Source organism: Notamacropus eugenii, chromosome 2 (genome assembly GCF_028372415.1).
Source record: "Notamacropus eugenii isolate mMacEug1 chromosome 2, mMacEug1.pri_v2, whole genome shotgun sequence".
NCBI lineage: Eukaryota > Metazoa > Chordata > Mammalia > Diprotodontia > Macropodidae > Notamacropus > Notamacropus eugenii.
The window spans coordinates 437,421,174-437,440,771 of NC_092873.1; the positions used below are offsets into that span (position 1 = coordinate 437,421,174).

Genomic DNA, 19,598 nt, shown 5'->3' on the forward strand with positions numbered 1-19,598 from the left:
GGGTGTCCAGTGACCGCGCAAGGAGCGGGGCAGGACCGCGGACTGCTAGGTGGCCCCGGGGCCTGGCGCGCGATTCGTCTCTCGCGGTGACAGCGGCCGCCTCTGGCCGAGCCGAAGGCGTTGGTGCGGGGCGCCCGGCCGCAGAAGGGACGACCGCGGCCCTGGGCGGCGGGATGAAGGCTGGGGTGGGGTCCCGGAGACGTGGCACGACGACGGGGGCCCGTCGGGGCCTCCGCCGCCCCTACCCGTAACGCTACCAGTACCCCAGCCGGACAGCTAAGGCCCTGCTCCCCGCCCCCCGCCTCCCCACCGCGGAGCCCCCCACCCCAGCGGCGGCGCGGTCCGGCCCCCGGGGCGCCCCGCCGGCCCGGGCCGAGACAATGCGGCCTGGGCCCCGCCCCCCGAAGGCTGATGCGACCCCGGCCTCTGCCAATCACTGCCAGCGGCTAGGCTCTTTAAAAAAAGAAGATCCGGGCGTGGTGTGGCTGTCAGCTGGAGGAGGATCCCTCCGCACATGTAAACACACATCATAAAGGGCAGAGGGAACCCTTCTTTGAAAGGGGGAGGGGTCTGCTAGCTTTGCCCACTCCCGCAGAGCCCCCGCGGGTGCCCCCAGTCAAACCTCTGCCAGCAGGTGCCAGGCCACAGCTGCGTCAGTCCTTCCGAGAACGGAATCCCATGATTTGGGGTTACCCTCCCCATCATGGTGGCAAGGGGGTTTGGGGAGTTGGAGGCCAAGGGATGCGAGAGGGAACGGCCATGGTTTTTTAAATGCTTGTGGTCCTATCTTTCTTCTGCTTATCGTCCACAGGAGAAATGTAAAAGCAAAAACACACCTTAATCTCAGCCGTGGAGATGTGTACCTGGAAGATCTGTGGGGACTCCCCACCCTATGGGCCTTGGGGCATTGGGGGTAGGGTTACTGCCTGGGTCCTAGAATCCATATTTGCAGCCTCGAATGAACAAACCAGCCCTCTTTGGACTGAATTAATGTTTCCACATCTGACGTTGTGATTAATAAAATTCGAATTCATCCAAAAGCATTGCTGAATTATATTTTCTCTTTTTTCAGCAGATAGTGTGTTGAAACAGTATTACACATTAAGAAGGAAGGGGGTGCTGATTGACATGGAAAATGGTCTTGGGGTCACTCCAAGATGCAAAGCAGGAGCACAAGGAAAACGAAGGATTCAGCTTCAGAAACGGTCACACATTCTGCTCAGGATGAATTAGAGTGGGCACTCCTGCTCCTTTATGGAACCATGCTTGAGCCTCCCTTACCTGGGCTTTCCAGAGGAAGAGGGCTTTGTATCTTCATGTTATTGACTATCAGGCTTCAGGGAGAGAGTTAGAAAACAGACCTGTTCTCCAATTTACTCTATGAACTGGGCAGGGTGCCAGTTTCCTCTGCAGAGAGCCTGTAGAAGGAGAACCTGGTACATTACAAAACTCTTTTTCCTAACATAAATCCTACCTTAGGATTAACATGAAAAATTCAAACTCAGCCAAGTGAAGGGGAGACAGTTGAGGGGTTATGTCACTACTTAGGTTTAAAAATGCCCATTCTCATGGAATTCACAATCTCATAGGGTTATATATGTCACAAAAATGTACACCCAGCACCTAAGAAGTGAGACCAAAGTGGTACATGAGATTTAAAGTGGAAGGATAGGCAGTATGTTTGATGCTGGTTGTATTTTGTTTTTCAAAAGGACCAATGACATCCCAAGGGTGATTTCTTAACGAGCTCATGAATTGTATTTAAGTGAGGCAGTGCTGCACAAGCTCATTGGTTTCACTCTCTCTTTCAGGTCATCAAAGTCCAGTGGCAGGACAAAAGTCAGGATGACTGGGGATGGCCTGCAGTGCAGCAGATGACCTTGGCTGCTCAGATGTCTGACCAAGCTCTAAGCACTTCCTCAGTGCCTGCTTCAGCCTTTGTGGCCTTTACAACAAATTGTTCTCATTTGCCCTTTTCACCAGGGGAAGGCTTCATATGCTTGGGATAGACAGTCCCCTAACTCACCAGGGGTTTGAGGCCTGTCAGTTACCTTCAACCTGGTTTAGCCCTTCTGTGGAGATCATTTTCCTGAGGTGTAGCCGCTGCACATGCTAGTTTCTTGGAGCTACAGGTGAGAATTGGGCAAAGGTGGGCAGGAAAGGTGGATGAGCAGCCCTGAAAAGGACTCAGCGAGCCCTCACAGCAGAGGTGCTCACCCTCTGTGAACACACCCACACCTCATATGAGATATCATAGGGTCCTAGATGGAAAGGATGGGCAGGAAGGACCTTGGCGGCCATCTCATCTAGCCTTCTCTCTTTACATTTGAGAAGGCTGAGGCCCAGACAGGTTAAGTGGCTCCTGCTCAAGATGTACTAAGGTCTGGGGTCCTATCCCTAGAATAGCTGTATGGGATATACCACCTGATCTGCCTCTTTCAGTAAAGCGCCTGGTAAACCTCCAAGAGCCACCTCAGTCCAGCTTAAGGACCAGTCACCCCGCCGTGGGAAGCGGCTTCTCCCCACATCTTCTCCCTACCCCAAGGTCCATCCGGACCAGCCACCCTGAGGAGGCCCCAGGGAGCCGCCAGATCCCGAGGGGGCCTTGTCTGCTTCCCGCAGAAAGAGGGGATGGGTCCCCCAGTCATCCGGTCCCCTCCTCCTCCTTCCCACCCCCTCAAGTGGACGCAACCCCAGCGGCGGGATGACAGCCGCGGCCCCCAGCAGCAGCCACCCACTCCATCCTTCCGTGGCCCCGCCCCTCTGGGGACGGAAGGAGGCGGGGTCGCCCCGCTCATTGGGGGAGGTGGGGATGCCGCGGGACTCCTTTCTCTCTCTCCGTGGCGGCGGAAGCGCACGGCGGTTAGGGGCAGAACCGGCGACGACGGCAGCGGCAGCGGCGGCGGCGTCGTAGTCGTCGGCGGCGTCGGAGGCAGCCTTGCCCGAGCCGGAGGCGCTGCTGCTGCTGCTGCTCGCCGGGTTCGGCGTCGGGGCCGTCGCTGTCGCTGCTGCTGCTGCTGCTCGAGGGGCCGCGCTCGCAGGCGGTCGCTGCCGTCTGGGCTGCGCTCTGCCCCCGGCCCCGCGCCGCCCCCGCCGGTGATGGAGTCGGCCCTGGCGCTGCCCCCGGCGGGCCCCCGCCCGGCGCCTCCCGGCGTCGTCGCCGCTGGCCCGGGCCCGCTGGGCGAGTTCCTGCCTCCGCCCGAGTGCCCGGTGTTCGAGCCGAGCTGGGAGGAGTTCGCCGACCCGTTCGCCTTCATCCACAAGATCCGGCCCATCGCCGAGCAGACGGGCATCTGCAAGGTGCGGCCGCCCCCGGTGAGTGACCCGAGGCTGCGCGAGGGCAGGCCCGGGAGGGCTGCGCGGAGGCGGCGACCCGCCGGGGCCCCGCCGACAGCCCCGGGTGGGCCGAGGGGGAGCGTGGGGCCGACGGCCGGCCTGCGGGCGCGCGTGTGCGGGGCCGTGGGAGCAGCGGGGCCGGCCCGGGTCGGGGGGCGCACTGCTGAGGAGTCGGGGCGAGGAGGAAAGTTTTCAATATGGCGGCGGGAGCCCCTGGTCCTTTGTGTGGCGGCGGCGGCGGCGGTCCCGGGGCGGCCCTCACCTGGGCCCCCGCCACCCCCGCCTGTGCCCGGGGCGGTCCGGGGACACCGCGGCCTGGGAAGGGGTCCAGGCCCGCGGGTGAGTGCGTGTGTATACATGGGTGTGTTTGGGTGGGGGGGCGGCGTGATCCCCCATACCCTCCCCTCCTTGGGGTTGGCCCCTGGGGCGGGGGCACCCCTTGTATTTTTTAGGGACCCCGTTTCTGGCAACATCAGAGCGGAGGATCCTCCAAGAAGCCCCCTCACTCCAGGGACGGGGGGTCCGAAATCTGAGGGGGACCCCGCCCTGACTGTGGGAGTGGGAGACCCCACCGTGGGGCCTAACGGCTGCAACGTCCGAAGAAAGCCTGCAGCCCCCGAAAGCGCCGGGCGCACCCCTCCCCCCGCTGGGGGGGAGACAAAGTTGTCCTAGAGTGGCGGTTGGAGGGGCTGGGACCGTTGGGGGAGGGAGACCAACTGCCCCCGTTGCGGTTGTGCAGGAGGGCCCCCTCCCCTCCCCCACCCGCCCTCCCCCGATTCGGCCGATCCCAAACTGGAGGATGAGGGAGAAGCGGCTTTGTTTTGTTTATTTCGGACCCCCATCCTCCACCCTCTCAGCCCCTTCCCAAGCCGAGCTCCGCTCTTTGTAATGACGTCTTGGAGCAGAGGAGGGTCTCTCCCCTCTCCCCTTGGTGACCCCTCCCTCTTTCTGCCTGGTACTCTGCCTTGAAAAGATGTTTATTAGACCGGGGGGAGGGTGGGAAATGGTGGTCCTTGGCTTCGTCCCGGCCCTGGAAAACCCGTCCCCATCCCTGCCCCCTCCCCCCAACCAAAATAAAGCCTCCGCCACAGTCTGAAGAGTTGCACTTGGCCAAGTTTGAAATACCTGCCCTGTGTCTCCCCTCCCCCTCCGTTTCTCTCTAGTTCATTTCAGTTGGGGAATAGCGCAGAGAGGAGGCTGTATTTTGCTAAGCAGAGTGAACGAGAAAGGTTCTGGTGTCTGAAGGGGAGCGACTTTTCTCTTAAACCTCGAGTAGTGTCATCAAAGCCCACAAAAAAACCATCTTGTTGAAGTCATTGTTTTAATTCCTGAGGAGAAAATAAACAGTGCTTCATTGCTATTTTAGTTTTCTTATATTACTATCAGAAACTAGAATAGAAAGGGGGAATGTAAATTGTGCAGTTCTTTTAATAGTTTGAAAGCTGCTAACTTGGGCAAGTTCTTTGGGCTCCAGATATGTGAGTGGCTGGTGGTGAGAGGCAGAGGAGAGGAGGCTGGATTCCTGGGTGTTGTCCTCCATGTTGGCATTGTGGTATGCTAGGGCTGGGGGAAAGCCATTTATTTTTGCCTTTCTTCTCTGGTCTTTATAGGGTTCCTGAATCCGAAAGATTGGGTTGCTTTAGTTTAGTCTGGCTACTTCTTTTCCTAACTTGGCTCCCATGTAGACGAAAAGTTTAGCAAAATAATGTGATCTTACTGTCTTTTCCTACCCTTAATGTTAGACAGACATGATGGCCACCATTTTGTATAGAGGAATACAGCCTGAGGAAGGGTGTAAAGAGGCACAAATTATTTATAAATGTAAACCAACCCTGTCTTTTGGAACCTACCTCCATGCTGAGGGGGCTTGCTTCCCTCTTTGTTTAATAAACTCCAGTGCCAAATGGAAACTTGGTATTTGTTGTAAATTTGTTAATCTAACCACAGGAAGAGAATACATCCAGAAGTTGTAATTCTTGAAGAGGGGTCTTGTTGGAACAAAGGTTTCTTGAGAAATGTTAACTGTCTTTGTTTTAGAAAAAGAAATGTTTCATTAGGAAAGCATAATTGCGAACAAGTGGTTTCATATAGTTGAAATAGGAAATAAAATCTATGTTACATATTTCAATAGGAGATAAATGTTATTTATAGTAGACATCAGTATTTCTAAATATTGAGCTCTTTTGGGAAAGAAGTAGATACATTGAAAAGGGAAGATGTGATATCTTTTGGGAGGGATGAGGGGAGGAAAAAAGTGGAATGAAAAGCATATATATGATTTTTTTTTTTTTTTTACTTCTGTACCTCAAATCAGTAGGAACTGGTAGGATTGTATAATTGATTACCATAAACTCTGGTATGAAAGACTTTGAGCTGAATTTCTGGGAGCTTTGTAGTGGTAAAGTTTTTTCACTTATCACTGGGTTGTGATTCTGAAGTTTATACGAAAATAGGCTGTTGCATAGATTTGTTTGGAACTAATATTGATTTTTAACATATGCCAAATCTAGATGTAGAAGTTATAAAAAGAAAATTAGCTTTTAATTCTAACAACATCGTGTGAGGTAACCAACTTTATTTTCAACTTAGTCTATTACTTAGATTCCCATAGTTTTATAAAAAGAGAAAATTGTCTATCTGTTGCCTCCCTAGTTTTCTTACACTAGGGATCCAATTTTATTTTCAGTATCCTGCTTTGTATTTGCAGATTTTCTGTTAAATAAGCTGGATACCACTAAATAATGCATATTTGAGTATTACTAGTATACCAAGGTTTATTGATGATTCAGTTCAATCAGTGGAATATTTTAAATTCTTTTCTGTATTCAAATTGGATATTTTGATTACATAGCTAGATACTTTATCTAGTGAACATAACTTTTTGGCATGATGATACCCTGCCCTATCCCTTTCTCCCAGTGAAGCAAGGGAGAAAAGCCTAAGTGAATTTATGAGGATCTAAGTTTGCACCCCAAAATCCAAGATGTAAAAATTCTTCCACAAACTTGTGTTGATTCCTGTGTTCCTAATTTGATTAAGCTGTGTATAGCAAATATGTGTAAGTACATGTGAGATTGGATCATTAAAGGGTGTGGAGTGCCATTTTATAGACTTTTATATGTCATTTTAACTTGTATGAACTTTAACTTACATTTTACTTTGCTTTTCAAAGCATTTTTTGCATGTATGTGGACTGTTCTCCCCAATTTTCTAAAAGGAAGGGCAAGGGGAAGAGAAGCCAAATTTGGTGACCTTTTATCATGAGGTTGATTCAAGTAAATGCCTAGTTGAATGCATTTTGCCCAACCCCTAGGCTTATGGTGTTTTGTACTTTTAACCTCTGAATTTTCTGAGTTCCTTGGCTTAAAATCTTTTCCACAGCATCTTTTGTATTTGGCCATCAATTTCTGACTGTCTTTGTATGAATGTTCTTGTACTGAAGTCACTCTTAGAATATGCTTATTGCAGCTTCACATAGAACCAGTGGGCAAGAGATCTTGGAATACTCCTGTACCCAAGTAACTAGGCCGAGAAACAGGCATTTTTTGGCCTGGAGGCACGAGCCTCAATCGTTTGTTCTAGTATATGCAATGTTTCATGATTGGGAAAAGTGACCTATCTTTAAAGAATTTCATTGTCACTGAATTTTTTTGGCTAAATTTGACTGATAATCGACCTTTGAGTCACAATAACATCCATTGGAACTGTTAGTAAATTACTGAAGATTGACAATGAGAAATTAATAAACTGAATGGAGTTAAAGATTTATCCACTTTATCTCCCTAAGAGCTTCTCCCTTCACGTATTTAGATGATTTGTTGGTAAAACATACAATATGAACCAGCATATTGGTCAAATAACTAGAAGTAACTTTGCAAACCTATGTAATAGAGTGCCTCCATATTAAAGCCAGGGTTTTTGAATTGCTTTTTTGTTTTAGACACCAATGTAGGACTTACTGAATTGGATAAAAAAAAAAAATTACAAAAATTATTAACCCTTAACATCACTTGTTCCTTGTTTCTTAATTAGGTTTAAAGTACTTTTTGTTCGGTAGAAGCTGAATACTTCCAGTTGAGTGGCTGATTAATTCCTCAAATCCTGTCATCTCTATTGATGGTTTTTGAGGTCATTAAATTTGGAATTTTCCAGACTTAATAGTACACAAATTTACTACTCATAAAACTTTTAAAAAGGGCAAAAATGTATTTACTATAAACTACTATTTTCTTTAAATTGAACTTGACTCATTTCCTACAATGAGATCTTTTTGCAGACCTTGCAACCTTTGATTGTTATCTTAATTAGACCACTTTAAGATTGTCTCCAGAAAAGAAATCATGTTGGGAGAGGCAAAGCCACAAAAATGAAAGTGCTAATTGGGTTCCTTATATTGTGGTCCCTGTAGTCTACCTACCAAATGCCATCTAAAAGATTGGCTACAGAACCACTCTGAGTTGGATGAGAAAACGTAGGAATATGTTTGCATAAAGTAATAGGACATGGGGTCCTGGTTCATTCTTTTTGTCCAGTAGACCTGCTTGGGTTATGATAACATGGTAATCGAATGCAGTTTTTCTTTCAGGGAAGTAGATTAGATGTTTCCTGGAGATGAAATAAAAAGCTGTCCCAAAGGAAGCCCATCTAGAGTGTGGTGGCCCTATGCTAACTTAAACTAGGTTAATATATTTTTTAAACTCCTGTGAAAAACATATAGGTGATAAATTAAACTCAAATTCTGAAGACACTTGAATTTAAAAAATTGGCTTCCTCTTCTGGCCTTGACACTATTATTTGACCCTGGACAAGTGTTGCTTAACCCCTTCTAGGTTTAAGTATCTTTATTTGTAATAAGAATTAGAGGATTGAACTAGACAGTTCTCACAAGTCCCTTACATTTCTCAATCCTGTGATTTACAATTTTACAGTTTTTAAGCTACTTGAGGGCAAGGAATGGTTCTGTCTAGCAGTCTTGAATTTAGTAGAAGCTTAATGTTTGACTACCATCCTATGACTCAAATTTTGCCTTTCTCCAGCTTTTAAAATTTTTCTTTCTCTAATAATAACCATGTAAGTTGGTAGCTTGTTCTGTACAACTAAGTTGCTGGATTGAGAGCAATAATTGATTGGGGTCTTTAGAGTCAAGAATGAACAGGGATTTGACTAAATGATCTATGTAGGTTTTAAAAATCTCTTTCACACCCAAGTTGCAGTTCAGTTTCTTTTCGAGAAACATCACCATTTTAGTCCCTAAGTTGCCTAATATGGTATTCACTGGTACCAAGATTTTTTTTTCTTTTGGACAGTGGATTTCCTGACTGGAGAAAAATAGGTTGTCTTCATTTCTGCAGAGGGAGGAAAATTTGAAGAGATGATTTGGTTCTTTGAATTTCTCCTTTGAAATTAGAGGCATTGAGGTGTAGTAGAAGGGAACCTAGAGCAAGGAACCCTTGAAAGGAATCTGACTTGTTCCACTTACTTCCTAGCAATGTTAGGGGTAGGACAGAAGAAGGCAGTATTGGGGTGGGCAAATGGCCTTTTGGTGCCAAATGTAATTACATGCAAGAAAGCCTGATGGTTAATTGGCTTTGCTTCTCTATTGTCCTTGTTGTTGAGTCATGTCAGACTTTTCTGTGACCCCATTTGGGGTTTTCTTGGCAGAGATGTTGGAGTGGTTTGCCATTTCCTCCTCCAGTTCATTTTACAGATGAGGAACTGAGGCAAATAGGGTGAAGCAACTTGCCCAGGGTCACACAGCTGGTAAGGGTTTAAGGCCAGATTCCTGACTCCAGACCCAGTGTTCTATACCTAGCTGCTTCTGTATTGTGTACAAAGAGAAGACTTGGGAATTGAGACTTGAGTCATATGTGTCTAGTGGGTGAAGAACACTTAGATGGGGGATAGGGAGGAAGTGCCTTTGTGCTACTGTCCATTGTTTTTTTTCTTTAGTGAAAAGTCAGAGTGTTCAGAAGAGTTGTTGGGTCTTGCTGTCACCTAATTATTTTAGATAGCATGTCACTCTGAGGGAAATTCTCCTTGTGAAAATTGGCATGGCATGTTTGTTCTCTCCTGTTCTCATCCTCTTTTATCTTTGGGATTATCTGGGCTTCTGTTTCCTGGGAGTGGTATTTTTTTTTTTTTGACATCTAACTGTCCAGGGCAACCTATGGATTAGAATTTAAGTAGAGCTGGAGGTAAAAAACAGTAGTGGAATACTCAGAAGATTTCTAGTTGACTGGGCTATACCATCTTAATTGAGTCCTTAGTCACCTTTCTTGGACTCTTTCAGTAGCCTCTTTAATAATGCTCCCTGCCTTAAGACTTTCTCTTGCGCATTCTATCAAATCAAAATAAGCATTTATTAATAGCCTACTATGTATGAGGTGCTGTACAAAGTGCTAGGGATACAAATAAGGGCAAAATAGAAACAAATAGTTCCAGCTTTCAAGGAATTTACAGACCAGACTAATGGAGCATGCAAACAAGTCCATACAAAAAAGATATCTGTATCTACACACAACATGCACACACACACATATACATGTAAAATATGAGACAAATTGGAGGTAATTTTAGGATGAACACATTAAAACTGGGAGGATTAGGAAAGGTTTCTTGCACAAAGTGGGACTTCAGCACAAATTTGAAGAAAGCTAGAGTCAGAGGTGAAGAAGGGAAGAATAGTCTAACCGTGGGGGATTATCAATGAAGATGGCCTAGTCAGAATATGTTGACTTTCCCAAAACAGAAGTCTCCAGGGATTCCCTTTTTCCTCTAGGATAAAATATAAACTCCCCTATTTGGCATTCAAAACTCTTCACAACCTGGTCCTACCTTAATTATACATCATTCCCTTTTCCACACTCAGTGGTCCAGCCAAAAACTGCCTTCTTTCTTATTAAAAAAGATTTATTTATTTGTAGTTTTCAACATTCAGCTTTATAAGGTTTTGAGTTTTAAATTTTCTCCCCCACCTTCCTTCCCTCTTCCCAATCTGATATAGCTTATACATATACAATCATTAAAAAATATTTCCACATTAGTCATATTGTAAAGAAGAATTAGAACCAAAAAAAGTGAGAAAGAAGAAACAAAAAATGAGATAGTCTGCTTCTCTCTGCATTCAGACTTCATAGATCTTTCTCTGGATGTGGATAGCATTTTTCATCATGATTCTTTTGGTGGAATTGTCTTAGATCATTGCATTGCCAAGAAGAGCTAAGTCTTTCAAAGTTGATCATCAACTGCACAGTGTTGGTTTTACTGTGTACAGTGTTTTCCTGGTTCTGCTCACTTAATTCAGCATCAGTTCATGCAAATCTTAAACTGGCTTCTTTATTACATATAATTGTCCATCTCTTTTGTGTAGTGTTTTTGCATGGGGTGTGCTCCATGCCTGAAATATAACCCTTTTGCCTCTTAAAATTCCGAGGTTTTTTTTTTTTAAAGACTCAGCTCAAACACCCCATTCTTCTACATGAAGCCTAAGCCTTTATTGATTCCTTCCCCCTTCTCCTTCTCAAAGTAAACTGTATATACTTATTTATTCTCCTAAAGAATATGAGCTCCTTGAGGACAGGGACTGTTTAATTTTTGTCTTTGTATCCCTAGTTCTGGCATGTGGTAGGTGATTAAAGAAATACTTCTTGATCTACCTGGAAAGAATCTTTTTAAAGAAATGTCCATCATTCCTTTATTGCTCTGTGGACAGCATTTGAGTTTTGGTGAGTTCCCCATCCTTCCTTTCTTCCCCGTGAATGTGCATAAGTACAGGTATACCGACTTATTTGTTGCAGGTTTCAATATTAGTAGAAGTTCTTTTTAGACTTGACATGTCATATGCAGAATGTTTGTAATTTTTAAGGATAATTTTTTTCACTACTTCAAAGATTCTATTTTGAATTCATGGAATTCTGAATTGGAAGTAAACTAAGATCATCTTAGTTCAGCTTTCCTCATTTTAACTGATACCCAACCAGGTTAAATGACTTACCTGACATCACGTGGATTTAGTAGCTGAACTGAGATTTGAACCCAGTTCTCTACTACTCTGTTTAGACTGTTTACAGATTCTTGAAGGCACTTGATTTCATATTATTCCTTGCCCTTATTGTTTTTGTTGTATTGGAACATTTTGTTTGTTTCATAATTTTAATTTCATAAACCAGTGGTTTAAAACAACCTACACTTCCAAGAATTGAGGAAGCCTTAACTGGCTAGGGTGAGTGGGGAATGCCAGGTTTTTAAAAGCATATGAAGGTCTTGTTTTTTCCTGTTAATTCCAGCATTACTTTGGATCAAGCTTCCTTTATCTGCAAATAAGGATCAAGCAGCAACTGGGGCTGCTGTCTAGATTAATTAATTGGTGATGAGAGAGAAGAGATTAAGATCCAAAGATTGACGTCCTTTTGCATTCTTGAAAGTTTATGATAGTTTGAGAATGCTTTTTTCTTTAATTTATTTAATTTTAGTTTTCAGCATTCACTTCCATAAGCTTTTGAGTTTTAAATTTTTTCCTCCTCTCTTCCCTCCCCAGGATGGTTTGCAATCTGATTAAGGCTCTGCATATGCATTCTTATTAAACATACTTTAATGTTAGTTGTAAAGAAAAATTAGAATGAATGAGAGAAACCACAAAAAAGAAAAAACAAAAAAAATAGAGCAAATAGTATGCATTTTCTCCATCATGAGTCTTTTGGAGTTGTCTTAGATCCTGGCATTACTGAGAAGAGCTATGTCTATCAAAGTTAGTCATCACACAATGTGGCTGTTACTCTGTACAGTGTTCTCTTGTTTCTGCTCATTTCACACTGCATCAGTTCATATAAGTTTTTTTTTTTTTTTCTGAAGTCCATCACAATAGTACCCCATTATATTCATATACCACAATTTGTTCAGCCCATTTGATGGGCATCCCCTCAATTTCCAATTCTTGCCCACCACAAAAAGAGTTGTTATAAATATTTTTGTAAATGTGGGTCCTTTTCCCATTTTTATGATCTTTTTGAGATACAGCCCTAGAAGTGGTATTGCTGGATAAAAAAGGGTATGCATTTTTTAAAAAATTAATTTATTTTCAGTTTCCTACAATCATTTTCATGTCTTAAAATTTTTTCCTTTCTTCCCCCCCAAGGAGACATTCAATCTTACATAGGTTCTACACAGACATTTTTATTAAATACATTTTCACCTTAGTCATGTTGCATAGAAGAATTATAATGAATGGGATAAACCATGAAAACAAAACAAAACATGGCGCAAGAGAAAATGGTCTGCTTCATTCTACAATTCAATTCCATAGTTCTTTCTCTGGATGTGGAAGGCATTTTGCCTCAAGAGTCCACTGGGAATTTTTTTAGGTCCTTGCATTGCTGTGAAGGGCTAAGTCTACCAGAAAAATTCCTTGCATACTGTGGTTGTTGCGGTGTACAGAGCTTTCCTGGCTCTGCTCCTTTCACTCAGCATCAGTTCATGTAAGCCCTTCTAGGCCTCTCTGAGGTCTTGCCATCATTTCTTATAGCACAGTACTATTGTTATGCACGTTTTTATAGCCCTTTGGGCAGGTTGGATCAGTTCACAACTCCACCAACAATGCATTAGTGTTACGATTTTCCCACATCTCCAGCATTTATAATTTTCCTGTTATGTCATGTTAGTCAATCTGATAGGTGTGATGTCATGGAGAATGCTTTTTGAGCTGAAGTATAGCAGTTCTAGGGTCTGAAAGAATGAATCATTTTCTCTTCTTCACACACACAAAAAGTTCCATAACTGGAACACACTAGAGGATTGAGGGAAAGGCAACAGTTGAAAGTAGAAGAAAGCAACAGGATAAGTTTAGGTAGAGTTTTTTAAATAAACTTTATAGTGTTTTAGCAGGCAGAGATTGTTCTTTTTGTCTTCTGAAAGATTTTGGGTACCACTTGGGTACTAGGTATTCATGGGTAGCCTAATATGAATAGGCTTTGTAGAAAACAGTCTCAACATCTCCCTGAAAAAATCCCTTACACAGTACTCCTGAAAGTTGTAGTTCATTTACTTTTATTCAGTTTATATTTAACTCCATTTTGAAATTGGAGGAAAAGGCAAGGTCATGTTTGATACAAAAGTTCTACAATTTGCATACCTTGAAGAGCTACTTAGTGCAGCTCAGTAAGTACACTTTCTATTCTTGTCCATGTACCCAGTTTGAATATCTGTTAAACACTGTTTTGCACAGCCATCAAAAAGTTGACCTGAGTAAACATGAACCTCTCCATTTTCAGTTTCTTCTGAGATTAAGGAGGCCTTTTTTTCCTCAGTATCTCACCGGCTTCCTGTGGACTTGATAAGCAGAATATGATGAGCCCTGAACTTTGAGTAAAAAGACTTTGGCTCATATTTTAATTCTTATCTAGATGCAGCAGTGGGATTTCAGGCAAGTTAGTTCTCTTCTTTGAACTTCTCTCTTCTAAAGTGAGGACAAAAGACCCCACGAGTCTTACTACCTTCCCTCTGAGGTTCTTTCTCTTCCCTGGCTTCTGTCCATAACTTGTTTGTATGTTGTCTCCCCCATTAGACTGTGAGCTCCTCAAGGCCCAGCTTTCTTTCATCCTCAGCCTTAGCACAGAGCCTGGCATAGAGTGTTAAAGTGAGTGATCTTTAAATCCTGTTCACTTTGTTCAATTTGTTAAGCATTTATTAAGAACTTTGTTGCTGAGTATTGAGGATGCAGGAAATAATGGAAATAGTACCTGTACTCAAGGGACTTTTGATTCTACTGGGGGAAAAGTCAGGTATAGGATGAATAAGGTGAAATCAGACTGGAAAGATAGGTCGGAGATAGATTGAGGAAAGAAGGGGCCAGTCACTGACTGAAACTCCATGACCTATACTTTAGGAATGTTTTAGCTGTGGGGAAGGTGGATTTGCAGAGGAGACAAGCAGAGGGACCATTTGGGAGATTGGCCTCCCTGGCGTCGTGGTAGGTGCTTAATAAATGATTGTTTACTTTTGAGTAGGAGGCCAGGTGAGAAGTTCTAAGTATTTGAACAAGAGTGATGATGTCCATGTGAATGGAGAACTGATTGTTACAGAGTGAGAGGAAAGAGTCTGACTTGGAGTCAGATCTCATGACGTGACACAGTCACAGTGTTCTACACCATTTTGCTCTGTTCACCATTCTCCTTTGGACAGCTCTCTAGCTTATCTGTGTCCTTCTTAAACCCAGAACTCTGTATGATACTCCAATTGAAGTGTGACAAGGGCAGAATACAAAGGGGCTATCCTTGTGCTTGGAAACAATGCCTCTCAAAGCCTCTCTGACTTCCTGTTAGCTTGTGTAGTATACTAACACTTGGAACTTTTTCAGAAGAACTGATACTTCCCTTCACATAGTCTACATGCTAGCCTAAGTACTCAACTTACTGGATTTCTTCTGTTTATCCCATCTTTTGCCTCCTTGTCTTTGCACAGGTTTTCCCATATCCTTGGAATGTACTTGCTTCCTTACCTCAGTGGTTCTTCAGTGAGCTCAAGGCTCTATGAGAAGCTTTTCTGGAATGTCTGTGCTGTCGATGCTTTTTTTTTTTTTTTTTCAGTTATTCTGTCATGTGTGCATTATTTTCTGTAGACAATATATTTTCCTCAGTTAAAGGTGATCTCCTTGAGGTTAGGAGCTGTTTGTTTTTATGCCTCCAGCACCTCACATAGTACCTTGCACATAATAATCTTGTAACACGTTTGGCTAGTGACACTGAGAAATAATTTCTGTCATGCAGTTTGACTCTGATACCTGGAGGCTGGTACTGTCTCAGAATTGTTGAAGGATTTAAGTTAAGGTCATTTTTTTCTTTTCTTTTTTTTTTTTTGAAATTTTTTTTTTGAAATTTTAATTAATTTATTTAACTTTTAACATTCATTTTCACAAAATTTTGGGTTCCAAATTTTCTCCCCATTTGTCCTCTCCCTCCACCCCAAAACACCGAGCATTCTAATTGCCCCTATCACCAATCTACCCTCTCTTCTATCATCCCTCCCTTCCCTTGTCCCCAGGTCATTTTTTTCATTGAGACACTTACTTGGGCTAATGGGGGACAGTGAATACATGAGGGGATGAATGGACATGCGGAAGGGGAGGAGGGTGTTGCCTTAGTTGGATTCAGGTCAGTAGCAACTATGATTCCTTTTTGCCTTCCCCTTTTCCCTACTTCAACATGTGTGAAATATACCTTGTGTGTTTGTGTGTGTGTATGTATATAAACACTGCTCATTCTTTGTGATAGAAGAAGTATTTTGCATATTTGGATCAAAATTCTAAAAATTGGAATATTGGAGCCATTAGTGATTAAATAGTAAGAAGAAACTGAGGCATTAATGTAGATTAGACATTTATAACCAGGCATTTGCTTCCAGTTTAGCTTAGCTATTGACTTAAGCCTCAAGTAAAGGACTCTTTTATTGAACTGTTTGTATTTGGCTATATCTTTGAGAGTTTCAGTGTTTCATACATGTAGGATTTCATGGTAATGATTTCCTAGTTCATTTACACATGAGCAACATGCACTTCCTCATTTTAAAATTTGGGAAATACTGTTATCTTGAATAGTAGTCTTTAAAAACCAAGACACTGTTCATCCTATGAGCCAGGTATGTTCTTTTTTGTAGTTGTTGATCATAACATTTGAGAATAAGATCTGTCCGGCATGAATTTCAGAGTATTTAAAAAGTATAGAAAAAGGCATACAGCACTACACAGACCTCAAATATGTCATTAGGATGAGTTAAACTTAAATCCATTATTATTCATCTTTTAATCTGTCATCTCATAACCTCTTTATTCAGTCTGGAGTACTAATCTTACAACTCCTTGGCTAAAATTACAAAGTATTGAGTGGACTCAATTGGCATATTTGTCCTATGTTAAATGATTAGATGATTTGTCAGTGATTAGATAGACTTCTTAGTTCCTTAGACATTTCAGGTTTGAACTTTAGACACATATTTCTATTTTATTATCACTGTAGGTAAATTACCCTAAATCTCTATTTGCAATTGTGATATTAAAGATTATCTTTGTAACAGTGATAGAATCATAGAACCCAAAAGTTGCTATCTCAGATTATGTAGTCTTAACTTTGCCTGAAGCATTAATGTCCTTTTCCAAGCATCCATGACAATTTGTGAAATAGTTGGTTTTGTTTTTGGAATGGATGCAGGGTAAATGCGTGGCCATTAATGTTGCTTTCTGAAGGCTAGTAGAAATATATGTCTTTCTCCCCCCCCCCCCCCCCCCATTCAACAGCTCTTACTTGCTTGTTTGAAAAAAAGAATGCCAAATACAGTCATGATTCAGCAAATTTCATTCAGCCTGTGAGGCTTAGGCTAGGATTCCCATAGTAGTTCTTAATCTGGTTGCATTAACTGACATGCAGTTGAATCCCACTTATTGAACTAATGCAGAATCCCTTTTGCCCTTGCCCTGATTTGGAATATCTAAAACAAGTGACTAGATTTCTGTAAAGTCTTATCAGCCGCCTGCTTATAGACAGAACAGGTGTTTACAGAACTAATAACATAAGGGTGTGGTGTTGAATTTCTTTTTTTTTTTTTTTTAAATTATTTTTAGTTTTCAACATTCATTGACTTTGATAAGATGTTGAGTTCCAAATTTTCTTCTCATCTCTCCTATCCCAAGAGAGCATATAATTTGATATAGGCTCTATAGATATATTCAAATTAAACCTATTTTCACATTTAGTCATCTTGTAAAGAAGAATTAGAACCAATGGGAGAAAACATGAGAAAGAAGAAACAAAAGAGCAAATAATATGCTTTGACCTGCATTTGGACTCCTTAGCTCTTTTTCTGGATGTGGACAGTGTTTTCCATCATGAGTTTTTTGGAGATCCTTGGATTGCTAAGCAGACAGAAGTCAATTAATACTGTGTACAGTGTTCTCTTCGTTTGGCTGACTTCATTTAGTATTAGTTGATAAAAGACTTCCCAGATTTTTCTGAACTCTACCTACTCATCAGTTCTTAAAACACAATAGTATTCCATTATATTCATATACCCCCATTTGTTTAGCCATTTCCCAAATGGTGGATATCCCCTTAATTTCCAGTTCTTGGCTTTTACAAAAAGAGCTGCTATAAATGTTTTTGTACATGTGGGTCCTTTTCCCATTTTTATGATCTCTTTGGGAATTTTTCTTGGTTTAATTCTTCAGGTAGTTTTGGGTACTGCTGAAAAATATGTGCTGACAGCGTTAATTTTTTTGGAATCTTTCAGAAATCACTCAACAAACATTTATCTGTTATGCCAGGTTAGATATGTAGAAAATGCAGTGTAATCCTATTTTTAAACAAGTTAGACATTCCCCAGTTGATGGACATCCCCTCAATTTCCAGTTCTTGGTCACCACAAAAAGAGTTGCTATAAATATTTTTGTAAATGTGGGTTCTTTTCCCATTTTTATGATGTCTGGGATACAACCCAGTGGTATTGCTGGGTCAAAGGTATGCATATTTTTATAGCCCTTTGGGCGTAGTTCCAAATTGCTCTTAAATGGTTGGATCTGTTCACAACTCTACCAGTAGGTAGAGGCATTATTATGCATTAGTGTTCCAATTTTCCTACATCCTCCAGCATTTGTAATTTTCCTGTTTTGTCATATTAGCCAGTCTGATAGAGAATGCTTTTTGAGCTGAGGTACACCAGTTCTAGGGGTCCTAAAAGAATGACTCATTTTTTTTCACAAAGTAGTCATACTAACCAGTCCCATAGGTGTGAGGTGGTACCTCAGAGTTGTTTTGATTTGTATTTCTCTAGTCAGCAGTGATTTTAGAGCATTTTTTAATATGATTATAGAAAGCTTTAATTTCTTTATCTGAAAACTGCCTGTTCATATCCTTTGACTATCATTTGGGGAGTGACTTGTATTCTTACATATTTGACTGAGTTCTCTGTTTTAGAAATGAAGCCTTATTAGAGACACTAGTTATAAAAATTCTTTCCCAGTTTTTTGCTTCCTTCCTAATCTTGGTTGCATTGGCTTTGTGCAAAAACTTTTCAATTTAATGTAATCAAAATTATCCATTTTGCTTTTCGTAATGTTTGGTAATAACCTTTTGTTTGGTCATAAATTCTTGCAGTCTTCATAAATCTGACAGGTAAACTATTCCTTGCTCTCTCAATTGGCTTGTAGTATGAACTTAAATATCTAAATCGTGTATCCTTTTTAAATACTGTGTAAGATACTGGTCTATGCCCAGTTTTTGCCATACAGTTTTTTAGTTTTCCCAGCAGTTTTTGTGAAATAGTGAGTTCTTATCCCAGAAGCTGGAGTCTTTGGATTTATCAAACAGTAGATGTTACTGACTGCTGTTTCTTACGTACACAGTCTCACTCTTTAAGCTACTACCTTTGTAGCCCTATTTGTCACTGCTTCCTTTTAGACATTCTAGGTTCTAGCCAAAATAGACTACTGTTTTTAGATAGATCACGTTTTTACCTTTTCCACAAACTATCCCTTCATGTCTGTAAAAAATAGTTGTGTCATTAACACAACCATAGGAAATTTGGAAAGAGGAGTAGGTTTGGGGAAAGATAGGGTTAGATAGATAGGTCTGCCTCTTACAGGATATTTAAATGATGTCCAGCAGGTGAATGGGAATTTATAACTAGAACTCAGGATACATTGAGTCTGTCTATATTGTATAGGAGTCATAGGAATAGATGAGATTTCCAAGACAGGGATACAAGCTCAAGACCAAACTGAAGGTCCTCGGTTTGTTTCATTATCAAATGAGATAGTAATGAATCATAAAGGGAATACTACAGGTATGAGGGAGAACCAAGAAGGGGAATAGTGTCAGGAATATTAAGGAAGAAATTTAAGAAAAGGAGAGTTTGGGAGATGGAATGATGCGAAATGCTACAGGAAGATCAGTGTGAATGAAAACTGAGGAAAAAGTCATATGATTTTGCAATTAGGGCAGTACAGTTTTGGGATCCAGCAATTCAGCAAGCATGGAAATTATGTCAGGGGATTGAAGAATGAGAGAGTGGGTGGAGAGGTTGAGGTAACAAGCCTCTTTTTTAGAAATTTGGCAGCTAGGGGAAGGAGAGAGCAAGGATGTTTGGGTAGTAAGTAGTTTGATTAAGTTATTCTTCTTTATTTAAATTTAGGATTTGGTAGTGCAACCCTTAATATTGTCACTTTTGATAATTGGCAGTAATTTTCCAGTTGTGTGGAAGCCATAAAAAAACTTATTGGAACT

At 42.1% G+C, this 19,598-nt stretch overlaps 1 protein-coding gene across 2 annotated transcripts in view; it reads left to right on the forward strand.

Annotated features, from left to right (window-relative positions):
• The first annotated feature begins 2,874 nt into the window (after positions 1-2,874).
• KDM5B (lysine demethylase 5B) overlaps positions 2,875-19,598 on the forward strand; it is a 71,848-nt gene continuing 55,124 nt past the window's right edge. The window contains exon 1 of one of the 2 annotated variants that reach the window (XM_072648181.1): positions 2,875-3,315. In XM_072648181.1, coding sequence (XP_072504282.1) covers positions 3,100-3,315 — 216 coding nt within the window. In that variant the 5' untranslated portion in view covers positions 2,875-3,099. The remainder of the gene's footprint in view (positions 3,316-19,598) is intronic. The other variant, XM_072648182.1, reaches the window with a different exon arrangement.